Source organism: Rhinolophus sinicus, chromosome 17, assembly GCF_057876585.1.
Source record: "Rhinolophus sinicus isolate RSI-liver-muscle chromosome 17, RSI-T2T, whole genome shotgun sequence".
In the NCBI taxonomy this organism is placed as follows: Eukaryota; Metazoa; Chordata; class Mammalia; order Chiroptera; family Rhinolophidae; genus Rhinolophus; species Rhinolophus sinicus.
In genome coordinates, this window is record NC_142517.1 from 13,068,272 (window position 1) to 13,085,000 (window position 16,729).

The window sequence follows — 16,729 nt, forward strand, 5'->3', positions numbered from 1 at the left end:
ATTTTCATTAATATTGACTGGTGTGAAAATTGGTTAGAACAGGGCAGGACCATGCTGTCCCTATGTTCACACGTGGGCATGGAAATACGTTTGCATAAATTTTGTGCAATGGGAGCTACCTACTAACCAAACCCCTGCTTACAATCTTTACCTTCTCCAAGTCATCTTCCCCAATTCTGTTGAAATCATCTCCTAACGCATATTTTCCGTGACACCGATAATCTTAAAATACTCCAGTGTTTCTCAAATGTCTATAGAGCAAAGTCCAAGCAAACTAGCATGATTTCCAAAGGCCTACCGAGCAAAATCAAGCAAACTAGCATGATTCATAACGCCTCTGTGAATGGGCACCTACTTGCCCTCCCAGGCTCATTTCTTATCATTCCTTACATTGCATTGTGGATCCATGACAAACATATTTAATTCTGTATTTCATGCTCTTTCTCAGGCTGTGGATCTTTGCTTGGCCAACTTCTCATCCTTTGAGAGCTCAGGCTTTCTATTCTCCAGGAATCTATTGCTGACTCTTTCTTTCCCTGCCGTTGGGATAAGTACTTCTTCTCCATACTCCTTTCTTCAATTACTGTGTGCAAATATTTATCCTCACATTTATGGGGCTCCACTGAAATACATTAATGTGCTTGTTCTTACTAAACTGTAAATTGCTAGGTGCTATATTCCCAGATAGTTTCTGTCACAGAGAAGATGAGAACTAGGAGTGCCAATGGTGCATGTCCCAGTCTAAGGGCAGAAGACCGATGTCTCAGCTCAAACAGGCAGAGGGCAAAATTTCCCTTTCTCTGCCTTTCTGTTCTATATATGCTCTCAATTGATTAGATGGTGTGCACTCACACTGGGGAGGGCAATGTGCTGATTCAAACAGACATACACAAAGGAGATATTTAACCAGATATCTGATATCTGAGCATCCTGTGACCCAGTCAAATTGACACAAAAAAATTAACCATCAAAACCTCAAATGTAAAGTTAAGGTTTAGACTAATCTCTAGGTAGCATGGATCCATTATGTACTTTATGTGGTGGGGAAAATTGTATGAATGTGAAAATTGTATTTTGAGACAATGAATCTGATGTTGATTTGCAGAGTCCTGACAAGTGAGGTAATAAAAGCCAAACTCCAGAGCTAAGAACATGGGGAAAGAAAATAAGAGGTAGTAGTAAAAATAACCGTTGCTAAAATTTTAAAGGCTTTTAGTGTGTTAAGAATTATGTTAAGTGCCATAGAAATCTCCCCAAAATCCTGCATGAATCAAACACTGAAATCTGAGATAACCCAGGTTCAGGTTAAATAATTTGCCTGAAGTCATACGTCAGAGACTCAAAGCTAGCTCTGTGATAAACTCAGACTCTTTCTGTTGCATTGCTGTATCTCTTGGACAGATGGGTAAATACTGCGATAAAATGTAACTCTTCAGATCTTTTTCAGATCTTACCCATGTCAGATGAATTTGGTAAAGTCAGGAGGGGAAAAAACAGACAAACAAACAAACAAACAATAGCTAAGTGTATACAAAGGGCCGAGTTTTCATGTATCTTCATTTGTAAGTTAACTCAAAACAGACAAGGTTTCCAAAAATCACTTAAAGATTGAAGCTCAAGAGGCTCCAGGGCCATTCATTTTTATTTATTGAAACCCCCAAAGATGTCCAATGTGAGTTCTGCGAAAGCAGACTACTGTGATTTTTAGTTCCCAAAATGATGTTGATACATGTGATAGTGACTCCCTCAAAAGATATCCACGCCCCAATCCCTGACACCTGTAAATGTTACCTTATATGGTAAAAAAAGGACTTTGCACATATGATTAAATGAAGGATTTTTGAGATGGGGAGATTATGCTGGATTACCTCTGTGGGCCCTAAACGCCATCCCAAGTGTCCTCATAAGAGCAAGGTAGAGGGAGTTTACAAAGAAGAGGAGAAGGCCACGTGACCACAGAGGCAGAGACTGGAGAGATGCAGCCACAAGACAAGATTGCTGGCATCCACCAGAAGCAGGAAGAGACAAGAAATGGAACAGAGTCTCCCTGGAGCCTCCAGAGAGAGCACGGCCCAGCTGACATGGATTTTGCCCAATGATGCTGATTTTGGACTTTTGCTTCTGGCTTCCAAAACTGTGAGAGAACAAATTTCTGTTGTTTTAAACCACCAAGTTTATGATAATTTGTTACAGCAGCCACAGGAAAACTAATATAATGGTCAGATGACTTTGGAAGGCCTGAATGACCCTAAAAAGACACCCTAAAAATTCAATAACACATCACTGAATTATAGCCTTTTCACAGAGAAAAAAAAAAAAAAATGGGGGAGGGGGTACTTCCCCTGGGCAGTACTTCGAAAAGGTTTTGGATTGACCTTGGCAAACAGAATGTGATGATATCCCAGGCTTTGTTTACTCCCTGTGCAGGCTATTTTACAGTCACTTTTCTCCATCCTGCCCATTTTGATTGGTTCTATTACAGATTTGACTGATGTTAAGATGTTGTAACTGACAAAATAAATGAGCACTAATAAAACAGTGAAGTGCTCTGCTATCGAGTTAGTGAACCAAGGCGATGGTTTATAACCCCATGATGAAACCGAATAATTGGATACTGTGATGAATTTGAGGAATTACAATTTTGATGGTGTTAGGACTATGATCAGCATTAAGCAGTAATGCCGCCTTCCTTTTGTCCATAGGCTCGGTGGGATGGCTTGACTGGGCGTATCACCTTCAATAAAACCGATGGCTTGAGGAAGGATTTTGATCTGGACATTATTAGTCTCAAAGAGGAAGGAACTGAAAAGGTAACCTCCTCAATAATAAATTTAAAAATAAAATAAAGAGCCCTGCTCAAGCATTGTAATTGCAAGTACAAGTAGAGGGATAAGAAAATGATTTGCTCAACGCGCTTATTTATGCCTGGTTTTCTAGATCTCTCTCCCAGATCTGCAGATAGATGTTGACATGCGACATTCTGAAATTATACGTGTTATTAATAGCAATGCTGATGGACATTTATAGTGCTTGGTTTATGTAGCAAGCATGGTTATATCGGTACATATATAAAACCCTATGGGTGGGTGTCATTAACCCCATTTCTCAACGGTTTTAAAAAATTGAGTTTAAACTTAAAAAATCAGAAGCTGTCAATGATTTATCTTTGGAATGGTATCCAAGGGTTATTCAGAAATTAATTTTAATTGCACTCTATTTTGAGATTCGTGATAGAAGGACAAAATAAAAGTAGGCTAGAAAAAGCTTACTGGAGCAGTCTAATTTTGCATCCTTAATTTTAGGAGGAAATGTGCCAAAAAATGTATTTTAATGTTGGGTTCTGAATTTAGGATTTATTTTACGTGTAATTCTCACTCTCTCAAAGTTTAAAGTTCCACTTTAGTTACTACTTAGAGCAATTAAACTGTAAAATATTTAGTTACGTAAAAATAGTAGAATTTGGCTTTTCCATATATTTTATTATATCAATTTTAGTATTCACAACTGTAATTTGGAATTAATTAACACTATAGTGTGAAGATTTTGGCCTTTAGAATCTTAAAAAAATAAGGATTTGAAACCCCCAAAATATTCATCTGAACATCAAAACTCTTTAATCTTCTTTTTTTTTTTTTTTTTTTTTTTGGTGTAGTGGACAAGAAGGTATGCTTAATGTAAGAATGGCTTTGAGAACAGTTACTTATTTAGCTGAAGTATTCGGGTTGATTTTTAAAATGAGATAAAATTTCCATTTCTGTTTTGTTGCTTTTAACTAGGACACATTTGTTTTTAGGTCCTAGCTATGTCTCATCCCAAATAGCTTAATTAAAACAAACAAAGAGTAATTAGGCTGAATGTAATAGAAGGTTGACCGACCACTGGTGTTGAAATGTTTGGGGAAAATAATTAGTTTACAGCATTGAGATACACACTATACACGAAGGTTTCCCATTTCAAAAATGTCTCCCCCCACCCCCCAGTACTTCTTCACTCTGATTTGCTTATTTTTTAAAGAAAATGTCTGTTTCTCTGTGCTTGTCTCTTTCTCTTCCTCTCTACTTCTCATAATGTACAGAATGGATGGGGGGAGAAAAGCTGTTAAGGAAACATCTTTTTGGCTCAGATGGGTGATGAAATAGATGAAGCTTTTGTTATGCTTTATGTTTCACAGCTAGTTATACATTGCAATATTATGCACACTCTATTGGTGTTTTTCCATCAAAGGCAAAATCAAATTAGATGAAAGTGTTTTCTCAATTTGTTTCTTATCTCTTCATTGTTTGCAATAACTTTTCTTTCTTCAGGTGACTTGGGCTCAATTCCTGAGAAGGCTGATTGGGCCTTAAGGCAATGGGGGAAGCCAACTCATCTCCCTTAAGAGCCAAGGGAGGAAATGCCCAATCTTTTCATGTCAGCTTCTCCCGGGTCCACAAGGAGAATTTTTAGAAACAGCCCATTTTCTCACTTCCACTCAAGTTTCTACTTCTTCGAAGTCCATACTCAAATAATAAGTCATCAAGCATGCTTTCTTCTCACTTAAGAATAATGTATGTGTGTGTGTGTGTGTGAGACAGAGAGAGAGAGAGAGAGAGAGAAGGAGTCTGTGTGTGCACTGACTGATTGGTTGGTTGATTGATTGATTTGGGTTATAAATGCCTCGAGCAGGTCTTCTTAAGGAATAATGAAGTCCCTTGAACTCTGCAGCATGGCTGTGCATAGTCAAAAGAACTTTAAATCATTTTTTTGGTATGTGAAAGAAGTGAAAATCAAGTTCTGTGGGACCCAAGTACTTGGCTCGTCTGTTTACTGCACCTGTTCTCAGGCTTTATATTGATTTACGATGCAAGATTCCAAGCAGTGGGTGGGGAGTGTAAAACCGAGCACTCAAACATCATGTTACCTTTTGGGTTCCACGTTCCATTTTAATTAAGTGCTCTTTTTATTTTTCCCGCTGAAAACCAAGGCTGCTGGAGAAGTGTCTATACACTTATATAAAGTGTGGAAGAAGGTTTGTACTCGAACAAAAACTGCAGGAAATCTGGGGGTGGGGTGGGGAATGTCAAAGAAAAAGCCTGCCTCCTTCCAGTTTTTCCAGGCCAGTAGCCCTCCAATTGCAGTTTAGAGGCGATATTCTTAGTAAAGGGAGAGCCAGGGTGATTGAATATGCTGTCTCTCAACAACATTACCTAAGCGTGAATTGAAAACAGGCTAGCTATGAATGAAATAATGATGGATTAAATATTTTCCCTGAGATTATTTTTTTCTCCTGGGCAGGATCAGTCTTTGTTAAAACTGAAAGCAGGTAACTGCAACAGAAGCAGACACTGGTGTACTTACATTCCTTCCCCAATCACTAAATATTTTCCCTAAGGGGCATGAAAGCAACCATAGATTTGATCCATCAGACTAGTCAGAGAGTCTAAGACTCAGAAGGCTAGGACATCACCTTCAAAGTCATCACCACAAAATACGAGCCCTTTTCAGAAATTCCCTTTTCGTGTGAGCCACCTTTGTTTTGTGTGATATCTTTGTCGTATTTTCTCACAAATTGTTTTAGAACAACAGTTTCCAGAGGATAAATACATTAGAGACTTTGGAAGGGAAATTAGATTAGCTTATAAATTATAACACCCACTATTTCATATTTTACAGTATCATGTTGCCAATGAATGTGCAAATTATATAAGCAAATGTTAGACATTAAAAACGTTTGGATGGGATAAACGTCCCAATGATATGCAAACATTGTCTCATTCTCTCGCTTCAAAACTACTTGCTAAAATATCTACTGATTGACAGATGGACCTTAAATTACTTCAGGTTGTTCAATTTGAACAGTTTTGTCAGATTTGCATTCATCTTTTGAATTATCAGTTATATCACAGAAAGTAAAAGTTTCTCCTGTAGTCAAAAAGTTAGTCTCTCTTTCTTGCTAACTATGACTCAGTAGAGGAGCTAAAAAAAATGTCCTCCTTTTAGGTTTAACAACCCCCCCCACCCCAGATTTAATAACCTTGTTTTAATCTACAATGAATCAGGCTACCAATGGCACATAGAAGGCAATACTATTTCCTTGCTGCTAATAAAAAAATGAACCCACCTGGCACCCATAAAGAAGCCCGTTACCCTAATCCAGCTTGAGACTCCAGGCACTTTACGCGATGTCGAATTAATTCAAACCCGATATCCTAAGGGATGGATTCCAAGCTCTGAAATTATATGCAGGGGTGGGGAGTGTCCTTTATTTGTCACTAAACTGCAATGACCACCCCCACTTCCCAGAGATGCAACTTCTTGGCTGTGCTCTTCCTCTATGCCTTTGTGTCCCTTCCTTCCTGCTGAGCCATCATCGCCCACATTGTAAGTTGTACGTACTGTGGTGTGTTGTTTGTGTTATGACTGCTCATCAACATTGTACAGTAGCCCAGGTGCTAGCACATGAGACCTATTCAGACCCAACAAACACACGTCTTTTCCCAACAAGACTCCATCTTAAAAGAGGATTCACCCACATCACAGTCCAGTTCGAGAAGCTCTTCTCTGCACTCTGACTCTTTTTAGTATAGAATAGTCCTCCCTGAAGTTCTTTCCAAAAGAGTGGTGTAGCAATCTTCAGAAAGCCCACTGCTAAAATAGGTGTTCATATGGCTCATCATACAGGAAAGAGATAAACCTTCCATTTTTTCTAGATATTTTATTTCCCTCAGCAATTTTTAGATTTTTGAGTCTGTGTGAATCATTCTCTCAATTTGGAAGATAAATACTAGTCACTCTCTGAGTGTACTTTTGTTGCATTACCTTTTTTAAAAAGAATGTTTGCTTAATGTCACTTGGGCACTACTGGAAACGCTTCCCCACGCTTGTCCTAGGTAATAAATGGCTGCTCCCTCATGCCCGTTTACAAAGTGCAAGTAGGCAGGACCAGACAATTTAGCTTTTGAGTGTTTCTCCCCACAAATAATTGATCTACCCTCCACTACTTCTCACTGGTAAATTACTGCTAGGTGCTTTTACTATTCATTTTGAAAATTGAGGTTCTACTTCCTGGAGGCAGTCCAGGACCAAAATGTTAAATGTCTAGGCATCCGGTTAAATCCATCCCTCCTCCTAATACATGGTTCATGACACCTTGCTTCTTCAGAAATGCATTCAATTGCTGATGTTCATTTACTTCAATTAACAGGTAATGGTAGTTGACTACTTAGGTTTAAAACACACACACACACACACACACACACACACACACACACACTTTTGTTTTGCTGATTAAAAGATCACTTTCCAGAAATAGCCTGACCTTGACTATATTTTGATACTCTTTTAGTCTAGATTTGAAGGAACTTTTGCTAAACAGATAGTAGGAAAAAAACATTCTCCTTTTTCTGATCTTATGGAGGAAAATTCATAATGAATGGGACTCTGGGACTCAGTTGATTGGAAATGCAACAGCAATGATATCTAACCTCTGCATTTTTACTAGGGCTGGTAAAATAAATAAAAGCCAGACATTAAGCTGCAGTATATTTGTGTATAATTTCAAGTTTGTATTTTTTAAAAGAATGATATTGTGAGGGTGTTTAACATTGTCATTTTCAAATATTAGTATAGTTTCTTTAAACATACACTTGGCATGTATAGAACAAAGAGTTAAAAGAACCCATTCGATTACTTAATGAATTGGCCACAAAGAGAGTAGCCAATTTCTCCTCTTTTCAATACTTAATTAAAAATTGGGTTCCATTCTCCCCAGTGCCTAAGTCAAAGTTTAATTATAAGTACAGCCAAGCCCAATTTACACAGTCTTTATAAAGTTAGATGACAACCAATAGACTCCAGGTGGTTTTAGTGTGAGTTATGTTTCCTAGAAGCAAGAGTCTCCACCTCAAAAAAGTGAGAGAAGGGGTCAACGTTGAGAAGAGAGACAAGAAAAAGTTATCCCTCTTTTGGGGGTTTAAAGCCAGCCAAGGAAAACTGAAGATTCTTTAACTAACAGACATTTTGTGCATTGTGTGTGTTCTAAGTGATAGACATCGCACTTGACCCTGGAAATACTGAATGATTATTGAAGGTGCTGTCTTACATCCCAATTCTACTTCAAGTAACCTCTTCACATACAGGATCAAAATACTTTCAAATGGGAAAACTAACCCTTATTAAGTATAGAAAGAAAACAGTGGAATTGAAATAGTTCACACTACTGTGTGAATGTGTGTGTCATGCAAGGGATAGGGGCGTCTCTGGTCCTGCTCCCTGCACAAGAAGGCAGGATATGGTGAGGTCAAAAAGGAACAACAATGGAGTAATAGACAGGGGAGTCATACCACTATATTCTTGCTGACGACTGGGTTGCAGACACAGGAAGCAGGAGACACACGATCCGCAATCTGCCCTCCGCTTCTCTGCCAACCAACCAACCCCCTAGCGTAGCCACGGCAGTTGTATTAGTGGCTAATGGCTAACTAACTGCTTACAGCTGATGACAACCCAGCCACAGTGGATGGCCATCTGACTACAGCTGATGGCCATCTAATAACCGAGCCAGCACCTTTCCACATGAGGCCAAGAGCCTGGAAACTGCTCTCTGGGACTCTGTCCCCGCAGTGTGATAGTCCTTGCAACTTCTTCAAAAAACTTCCATTTTCAAAAAGGATATTTGTCAAGTTAAATGAATTTCCAGCTGCTGTATTTAGATGGTAAATCAAACTAAAGCAATAGGAGAGTCCTAACGTTCTCCTAAGTGATATTTTCTTTAATCATCAGAAAAGCCTCTATCTCCATTCTGCTGGTGAGGAAATTGAGGCACAGCGGGGTTAATTAATTTGCCCAGGGTCACACTCCTGGTAAATTGCAAAGCTAAGATCTGGACAAAAGTCTGCCTGGAAAGCTCATACTCTATCCCGCTACCCTATGCTTATGTCCTCCCAGTGGGGGAAGATATTTAGGGATCAAGCATAGGTCTATACCAGAGTTTGCCCACATGTTAGTGTTCCTAAACTGTCCCTGTTTTTCATACCTCCCTTACTTTATCTGCTTCTAAATTTATATATATATATATATATATATATATATATATATATATATACACATTAACAATTCCAAGTTCTTTCATAACAGGGCAAGCATGACGAAATGACTGGGGCGGTCATTTAGATGTCCTTTATTATTAACGCTTGTGTAGCTCTTAATATATACCAACACTTTCACATGCATCTTCTCATTTGATACTTTCAATATCCCTATGACGTCCTTTACAGAGAACCAAAGCTCAGAAAGGTAAGCATCTTGTTCAAGGTCACACAGCAATTAGGATCTCCTGGCTCTGAAGCACATCTGTATTTTGTGTCACCAAGCTGGCAATAAATGCCTATAGAAGGCTTTAGACAAAGAGCTCCATTCCCTGAATTCTTCTCCTGGGTTCCTCCACACGCCAAACACGTCAATATACTTCGATAGGGCTTAATAACCCACGATTGACTTGGCCACTGGAGAAAATTGTAGGTCATTTTTTAAAAGAGCAATGGATTTTTACTGACTGCCAATCACCAGGGGTACTTAGGTGATGGAAAGATCAATAAGCAATAAAAATGAATACCCTCACTGAAGGAGTTCATAGTCAAGTGGACAGATAAGACAGGTAAACAGACGAGTAGAGAAGACAGGCCTAGAACAGAGGTACAGAGTCCTACTAAGCCCACAGCAGGTACCACACCCCTCCTAGCACTAGCGTCTCAATGAAGACAGGCCCAGAACTTAGTCTGCTGTCCCTCCACACCTCTTCTTCCACTTACCTTTCTTTTTTTAGATACCCAGTCTCTCCATCATCCACTCCCTTCATCCCGTTCCTTATACATTTTCAAGACACTGATAGTAGCGTTTTGGCAATCGGAGGTTTGTATCAATACACTGAAAGCTCCACAAGAGCAGAAATGTTTGTCTGTTTTGTCCATTGCTATGTCCTACAATGTCTAGAACAGTGCTCATATAAGTAGGTGCTCCACATATTGGAAGAAAAGAAATTGATACTCATTTAAGAATTCTTAATTTAAAAAAGAAAAATGAGCTTAATAAATCAAAAACAAAAAGACCCCTTTCCCCTTCCATCCCAAATAGCACAAATTTTCCCTGTGCCATCTATAGACTCATTCCTCCATTGTTTCATTTTCCCACAATCAGTAGCTTCCACTGTGATGTTCTGGTGTCCTCTTCCCAGACTATGAGCTTGTGTGTCCATTCCTGGTGTAGGAGGGGCCTCTCTTTAGTGTGAATGCCATCGCTGACCGCCAGCAACCTCTGATGTACTGTGTTCTATGTAGATTGGGATTTGGAATTCCAACAGTGGGCTTAACATGACGGATGGTTACAAAGACAGGTCCAGCAATATCACCGATTCGCTGGCTAACCGAACACTCATCGTCACCACCATTCTGGTAAGTTAACTATGTGAAATTCAGGGTGTCTTATCCAGATTCCTAACCTAGACCTCGAAAGAGTCTTCAACTATCTTCTTTATGCCTACAACTCTGCCTGCAAATGTCTATTATTAATTGGGAAATGTCTATTATTAACCTATGTTTGTATTAATATACACCTATAACAGAATTGAATTATAAGCTTCCAACAATGTTCTAAAGATCTCCCACCTCCAATCCATTCTCAACTCTGCTCTGCCCCAGTCTCCAGCCCCACCAAGTTGGTGTCCCTTGCCATCTGGCTGGTGGTTGGCTTCAACCAAAGGGAGACTCTGGCAAGAGACCAGAAAAGTGGGGGAAGAGACATAAGAAAATTTCTTTCCCTGCCTCCCAATCGCTTTGTCAGAAGCTCTGTCTTTCACAACCACAGATCCTGTGCTACCAACAACCCTACTTCCAGACTCCAACTGTTCTGGACTCCAGGAACACTCTTTCCTGCTGCCTGCCTCAGCCCTAAGGGGCACGGGCTTCCTGGGTGTTGGTCCCTGGGTATCTACATCCTACTGCTTCTCTTGCCTCCATCCTTGTTGTCTCCCTTTGCCTTTCTCACTTCTATGTAATAGACCCTTTATTAACTGCTCTTCAAAAGCTCAGGTGAGGATACTTCCTGCTTCCTGTTGGAATCCTGGTCATACACTCATCCACCCACAGCTTGTTAATTCTCCCTCTTTCCCAAACCTAACCCCAGGGGTAAAGGGCAGAAGTGGCCATGTCTAAAATCTTCAGACATTCCTGCTTTATTTGATTCCGTCCACAATGTCAGACCAACGTACTTCTAAAATTGTTAACTTCCTAGATTTGTTCATCCAAAGTAAAAACAGTTTTGTTTTTCTACTACTTCCTCTGCAACTATCAAATATAGTTTCCTATTTCTATCAGTTTACTTGAGGATAAGCCTAAACGGGTCTTAAACGTCTGGAAAAAATAGAAGGTCCTATCAATAATCTAGTATTTTATAAAATAAAATAAATTTTCAATGAGTCAAATGACGATTAAGATTATAGCTACATGGTGCTAAGGAAATGTCCATTCATAGAATAGGGGATTTATTAAGTAAGTGCATAAGCAAAAAATTACCAGATATAAGATTTGAGGTGAGTTCAAATAAGAAAATGGAGCTGCTGAAAAAAGAAGACATAGAAATAGCCTTTGAATAAGACACCACGAAGGAAACCAACCAAAAATATGCAGATAATCAGTGAAGAGTGAAACTGAGATAAAAATTTAGCTGAGAGATAAGGAAATAAGAATATTCAGTAGATAGGAAGTTTGAAGAACAAGATGGAATATTTACTGATTTAGATTTCCTTTTTGTTAGTAGATGAAGATCGTATATGAAACCCAGAAAGGAAGGCAGGTCATGCAAAGGAGGTTTGGGTGTGGGTATCATTGGAGAACAGACTTCTAGACATCTTGTCCCCCATTGCCTGCTGTGCCAGACCTAAAGTTTAAACGTGACTGAGTCTCTATCACGTCATTTACTCACAGCCCTGTCTTCAGCAATAGAGGAAAAAACTTCTCATTCAAAGAGAGAGGAGGGAGAGAAAGTGATAAGTGGAGTTTTCTGTACTTGCAGAGGGTAGAGGGAGGATGAGTTTAGCAAAGGCAGGGAGGTAAGTGATGGGCTTCAGCGCTCTCAAATCTTAAAAATTAGTTTCAAATATTTTATAACTTATGGCTGCTGATGGCGTTTGTGGAAGGAAATCCTGCCTTCGCTTATAACAGGGTTCTCATATTTGGTTTGTTTCATATAGGAAGAACCCTATGTGATGTACAGGAAATCTGACAAGCCCCTATATGGAAACGACAGATTTGAAGGATATTGCCTGGATCTTTTGAAGGAATTATCAAACATCTTGGGTTTTATTTATGATGTTAAACTTGTCCCTGATGGAAAATATGGAGCCCAGGATGACACAGGAGAGTGGAACGGAATGGTCAAAGAACTTATAGATCACGTAAGCAAAAATACATCTCCGATAAATGGGTTTTAAAGGTCTGAAAACAGTGCATAGTGAGAAGGAGTAAAAGAAAAGAGGAAAAATTTGTTGAGTCAGAAGAAATGTTTCACTTTTTTTGAATCATAAAAATGATTTTAAAAGTGGGAAAAAACAACCTAGAAATGGAGTTTACTTACTTGGAAGGGCAAGTAAGGATAAAAATTGAAGATAAAACTGTGTGGGGACCGTCCTCCATGCTGAAGAATAAACCTGGGTGATTCTGCAATTAGATAAAGAATTCTAAAATTTGCAGCTTAGAGCAAAATCTCATCTGTCAACTAATTATATGACCAAGTTACTCATTCTTTGCTTTTCCCACACGCTCTTTTAAAAGACATCGTTCCGCAGCTTTTTTCTCCATTTAGTTTCAGAATGTCTGTTTGTCTGTCTGCCTGTCTGTGTGTGTGCATTTCACAACCTTCTGGTTTCTGTTTCCTAATAAATACACTTTCATAAACATAACTGTATTAATCAACCATTGTTATATGAAAGCCAGTCATCACAGGAACTTGTGTGAGAAACATTTGGAGTTGAGAATAAAGATGAGGAGTACCCAGCACAAGTCCAGACATTTGCCAGGAAGTTCGACAACTGAGACAATGGTTTTGAACTTGCTTTCGCAGAGGGCTGATCTGGCGGTGGCTCCTCTTACCATCACCTATGTGCGGGAGAAAGTCATCGACTTCTCCAAGCCCTTTATGACCCTGGGCATCAGCATTCTCTACCGGAAGCCCAATGGTACCAATCCAGGAGTCTTCTCCTTCCTCAACCCTCTGTCTCCTGACATTTGGATGTATGTGCTCTTAGCCTGCTTGGGAGTCAGTTGTGTACTCTTCGTGATCGCAAGGTAAGTCCAAGGACTACTGAATTTACAACAACAGATCTAGGCTGACCTGTCTGCTCTAGAGGTAAACATAGATTAAGAACTTTAAAGTGCTATTGTCGTTTTGCCTAGTGTTCTCCTCTGTCAAGTTCCCCCGCATAAAAGCCAACTCTAAATGAATATCTTCCAATTATTTAGAAAGATACTTTTAAAAGACAATAAGAAAATAATTTTTATATTAATCTTATTTTATCAGTATTTCAAGCAAGATAAAATAGTTATTTACCCATATCTGCAGAATTATGCTACAACAAAAGCAATAGCTTGGCTAATAAATTGAAAATGTTTCAATGGAAAGAGTAAAATGGTGTCCAGATATTTGACCTCTGGAATATTTGTTTAAGTAAAACAGAAAAAAAGTTAGCTAGGAAGTATTGTAGCAAATAAGAAAAACCAGAATAAAGGAAGATTGTGAAATCCTCAGGAATGAAAAAAATACTTAAAAATGTTTTTAAAATTTGTTTTATAAAACATTAGAGAGTTGTCATGAGAATTCTAGAAATGACTATGAAAAGAAAGATTACTTACTTATAGAGTCTGGAGGCATGCAATCTTTATGCTACTACTGATGATTCAGGTTAGGTTTTATTTTCTGAGATAACTTTATATTTAACCATTCCACTCTACATAATTCTTCAAAGAATTTTTATACCTTTAAGTATATTATATTTTCTAAATGTCTTTGATGCTGAATTTGAAACATGGCTATTTTATCTTTCTGTTGGTTTAAACATTTGATATCCCTAGATAAAACATGTAAAAAAAAATAATAATTGCTTTTAAATGTCTCCTACTCATTTTCAATCTTTTTCATCTTTCAACAGAACTCAGTGAATTTTTTCCCTAATTGATTTTTGTTTTCCCTCCAGGAATTTCTAAGAGAAATACTTCTTCATGCTAGCTCTTTGTCATTGTCCATTGTCTGGTTGTGATTAATGCCAGGTAACTCTTTCCCTGGCATAATTATAAAGGAAGCTTGGAAAAATAACCCAGGTTGGAAAGGTCTTAAAGATGCACAAGGCAGACCTATTCAAACTGAACAAAATTGTACTCTCACATGTGGGTATTTATACATTCAATATGAAATGAATTTTTTTCTCCATGACTATTAAAGTGTACCACTACCAAATCCCAGGCTGATTTCCAAAATTTGACTAAATATTAAACTACTTTTAAATAATGACCAGAACTCTTTTACCACATGTCTTACCTCAGAAAATAATATACTGACAGTATGTATAGTGATATTATCCTTTGATGCTTTAATACCCTAGATCAGTGGTTCTCAATTCAGAGCGATTTTTGTGCCCTGGGGAACATTTGGCAATGTTCTGGAAAGATATTTGGGTTATCATAACTGAGGGTGGAGGATGCTACCGGTACCAAGTGGGTAGCGTCCAGGGATGCAGCTGAATATCTTACAATATGAAGGACAGTGCCCTACAACCAAGAAGTACCACAAAATATCAATAGCACCAAGGTTGAGAGACCATGCTCTAAATAATTAAGGAAAATATTGTTTTGGATATCAAATTTTAGAAGGTAAGTTGCTCACCTTTGGAGGTGCATTTCTCATTATTGGCTCCTAAGTGAAATTAAGACCTCATTTGTATGGCCATTTGATAAATGACTCCCCTAAAGTGATGTACCCTCTAACAATGAATAAGCAATCCTATGTTGGCTCACTGTTCCATTCCTCTGCTCTGGGACCCACACTTGTCGGGTGACAAGTGGAGAGGTGACAAGCCAGTGGGAGAGATCCAAGCCTCAGTGGGCAACAGAGAAGTGAGTTTCCACACACCCCGGTCTGCTGCTCTGTCTAGGCAGTGATGCTAAAGAACATAGGAGGCAAGACAATGGTGATGAGCGATTACATCTTTTATCAAAGCCAGTGGGAGAAAACACATCGGCAGCATCCAGAAGTTCTCACAACTGCACGGGTTGAAAGTACCCTTTTACACTTCACCCCAATGGTGCCTTTACATTGCTTTATTTTGGGCATTAGAATGTCAGGGAAGTGTAGCATGCCATAGCTTGCCCCTTCTTATTTTGTCTATTTCTCTATACACTCTCGGTGACCCAGAGCCCTACATTTTCTGACTTCATTCTATTTTTATGAAGAAAACAGGCTCCTCCCTCCACTTAATACTATCTATTCAATATTCCTACTCAGCAAAAGTACCATTTATAAACTAGATCTTCTTTATTTAGCTTATTCTTCTTGTCGCCCCCTTCTCACTGTCTTGTTTTGGGTCTTGGGGAAGTGGGGGTGAAGTGCATCAAATGCAAGCTTGCAAACAGCATGGTGGTGAAACAGAAAAGACTCGTAACTCCTCGTGTTACACAGGTGCCCTCGTGGGGATCATACTCTCGACTGCATTCATCTTCTCCACACTTTTCATTCCATTCTTGCTTCTATCTACTTCATAAAGCTACAAAATATATTTTGGAGGTGACTGACAGAGAAAAAAATCCCAGCTGAATAGGTAGTATCAATTGCCATGAACTTGGTCACTGGGCGCCAATCATCTAAGATGTAAAATGGCTTTCTGTTACCACCTTAGTGGTTTGCATTCAACGTTAGTGAAGCAGAAATGAAAAAGTTAATCTCTTAATCATCTTTCATGCTAGAGAGGCTTTTGAATTTGTTTTGAAGTATACCCTTTTATGTCCTTTTAAAGAAGAAAAATAAAGCCCGTCACTGCAGTAAAAATCATTTGCTGAACTGAACTGAATTTATAAAGTTAAACATCAATGGGAAAAAACAAAGAAAACTATATAAAAATTACAGTTACTATGACTTGTTACGAGTGTGCCTGTTTTTGTTTTTGTTTTGTGGTTGACATTTTCTTTTCTAATTACTTTTTGAAGAGTGTTTAATCTGAAGACATTATGTCCATCATGAACACACAGTTTAAATAGACCAAATATCAGGATACAATGTCTGCTTACATTTTTTGATTTATGTTTGTCTTCATAAAAATGAACATATTTTAAGTTAGTATCTGGCAAAAAAAATAAATAAATAAGAAAACCTTTCACTGTAACCCTAAGGATATAATACAAACCCAACAGTTATAGTACAAGTTCAAATAGAGCTTTAAAAGATACACAGCTCTCTCTCTCTCTCTTCAATTCATCCCAATATCCATTCTCAGCCATAAGAAAGAGTTCCTTAATTAAAGATCGTCAGTGTGATCATCATTTTATATCTTCCATTCATGTAAAAGCCTGTCATAACAAACATAAACCCAAAATGAACCTTTGCATTTCGATATAATGATACTCTTTTATATGCAAGTTTTGACACAGAGTCTAAGCACATTTGCCCCTTTCTCTGTCATGTTACTAAAGATCAGTATCAATTAGGATGGCAG

General features: G+C 38.5%; 1 protein-coding gene across 8 annotated transcripts in view; it reads left to right on the forward strand.

The window, feature by feature from the left end:
* Positions 1–16,729, forward strand: part of GRIK1 (glutamate ionotropic receptor kainate type subunit 1) — a 359,894-nt gene that overhangs the window by 302,086 nt on the left and 41,079 nt on the right. For 5 of the 8 annotated variants that reach the window (XR_012494071.2, XM_074326228.2, XM_019729911.3 and 2 more), the window contains exons 8-12: positions 2,703–2,810; positions 4,964–5,008; positions 10,314–10,427; positions 12,224–12,427; positions 13,093–13,316. Coding sequence is in view for 7 of the 8 variants with exons in the window: in XM_074326228.2 (XP_074182329.2) it covers positions 2,703–2,810; positions 4,964–5,008; positions 10,314–10,427; positions 12,224–12,427; positions 13,093–13,316 (695 nt within the window). In the remaining variant the exon portion in view is untranslated. The remainder of the gene's footprint in view (positions 1–2,702; positions 2,811–4,963; positions 5,009–10,313; positions 10,428–12,223; positions 12,428–13,092; positions 13,317–16,729) is intronic. The other 3 variants (XM_074326232.2, XM_019729912.3, XM_019729908.3) reach the window with 1 other exon arrangement.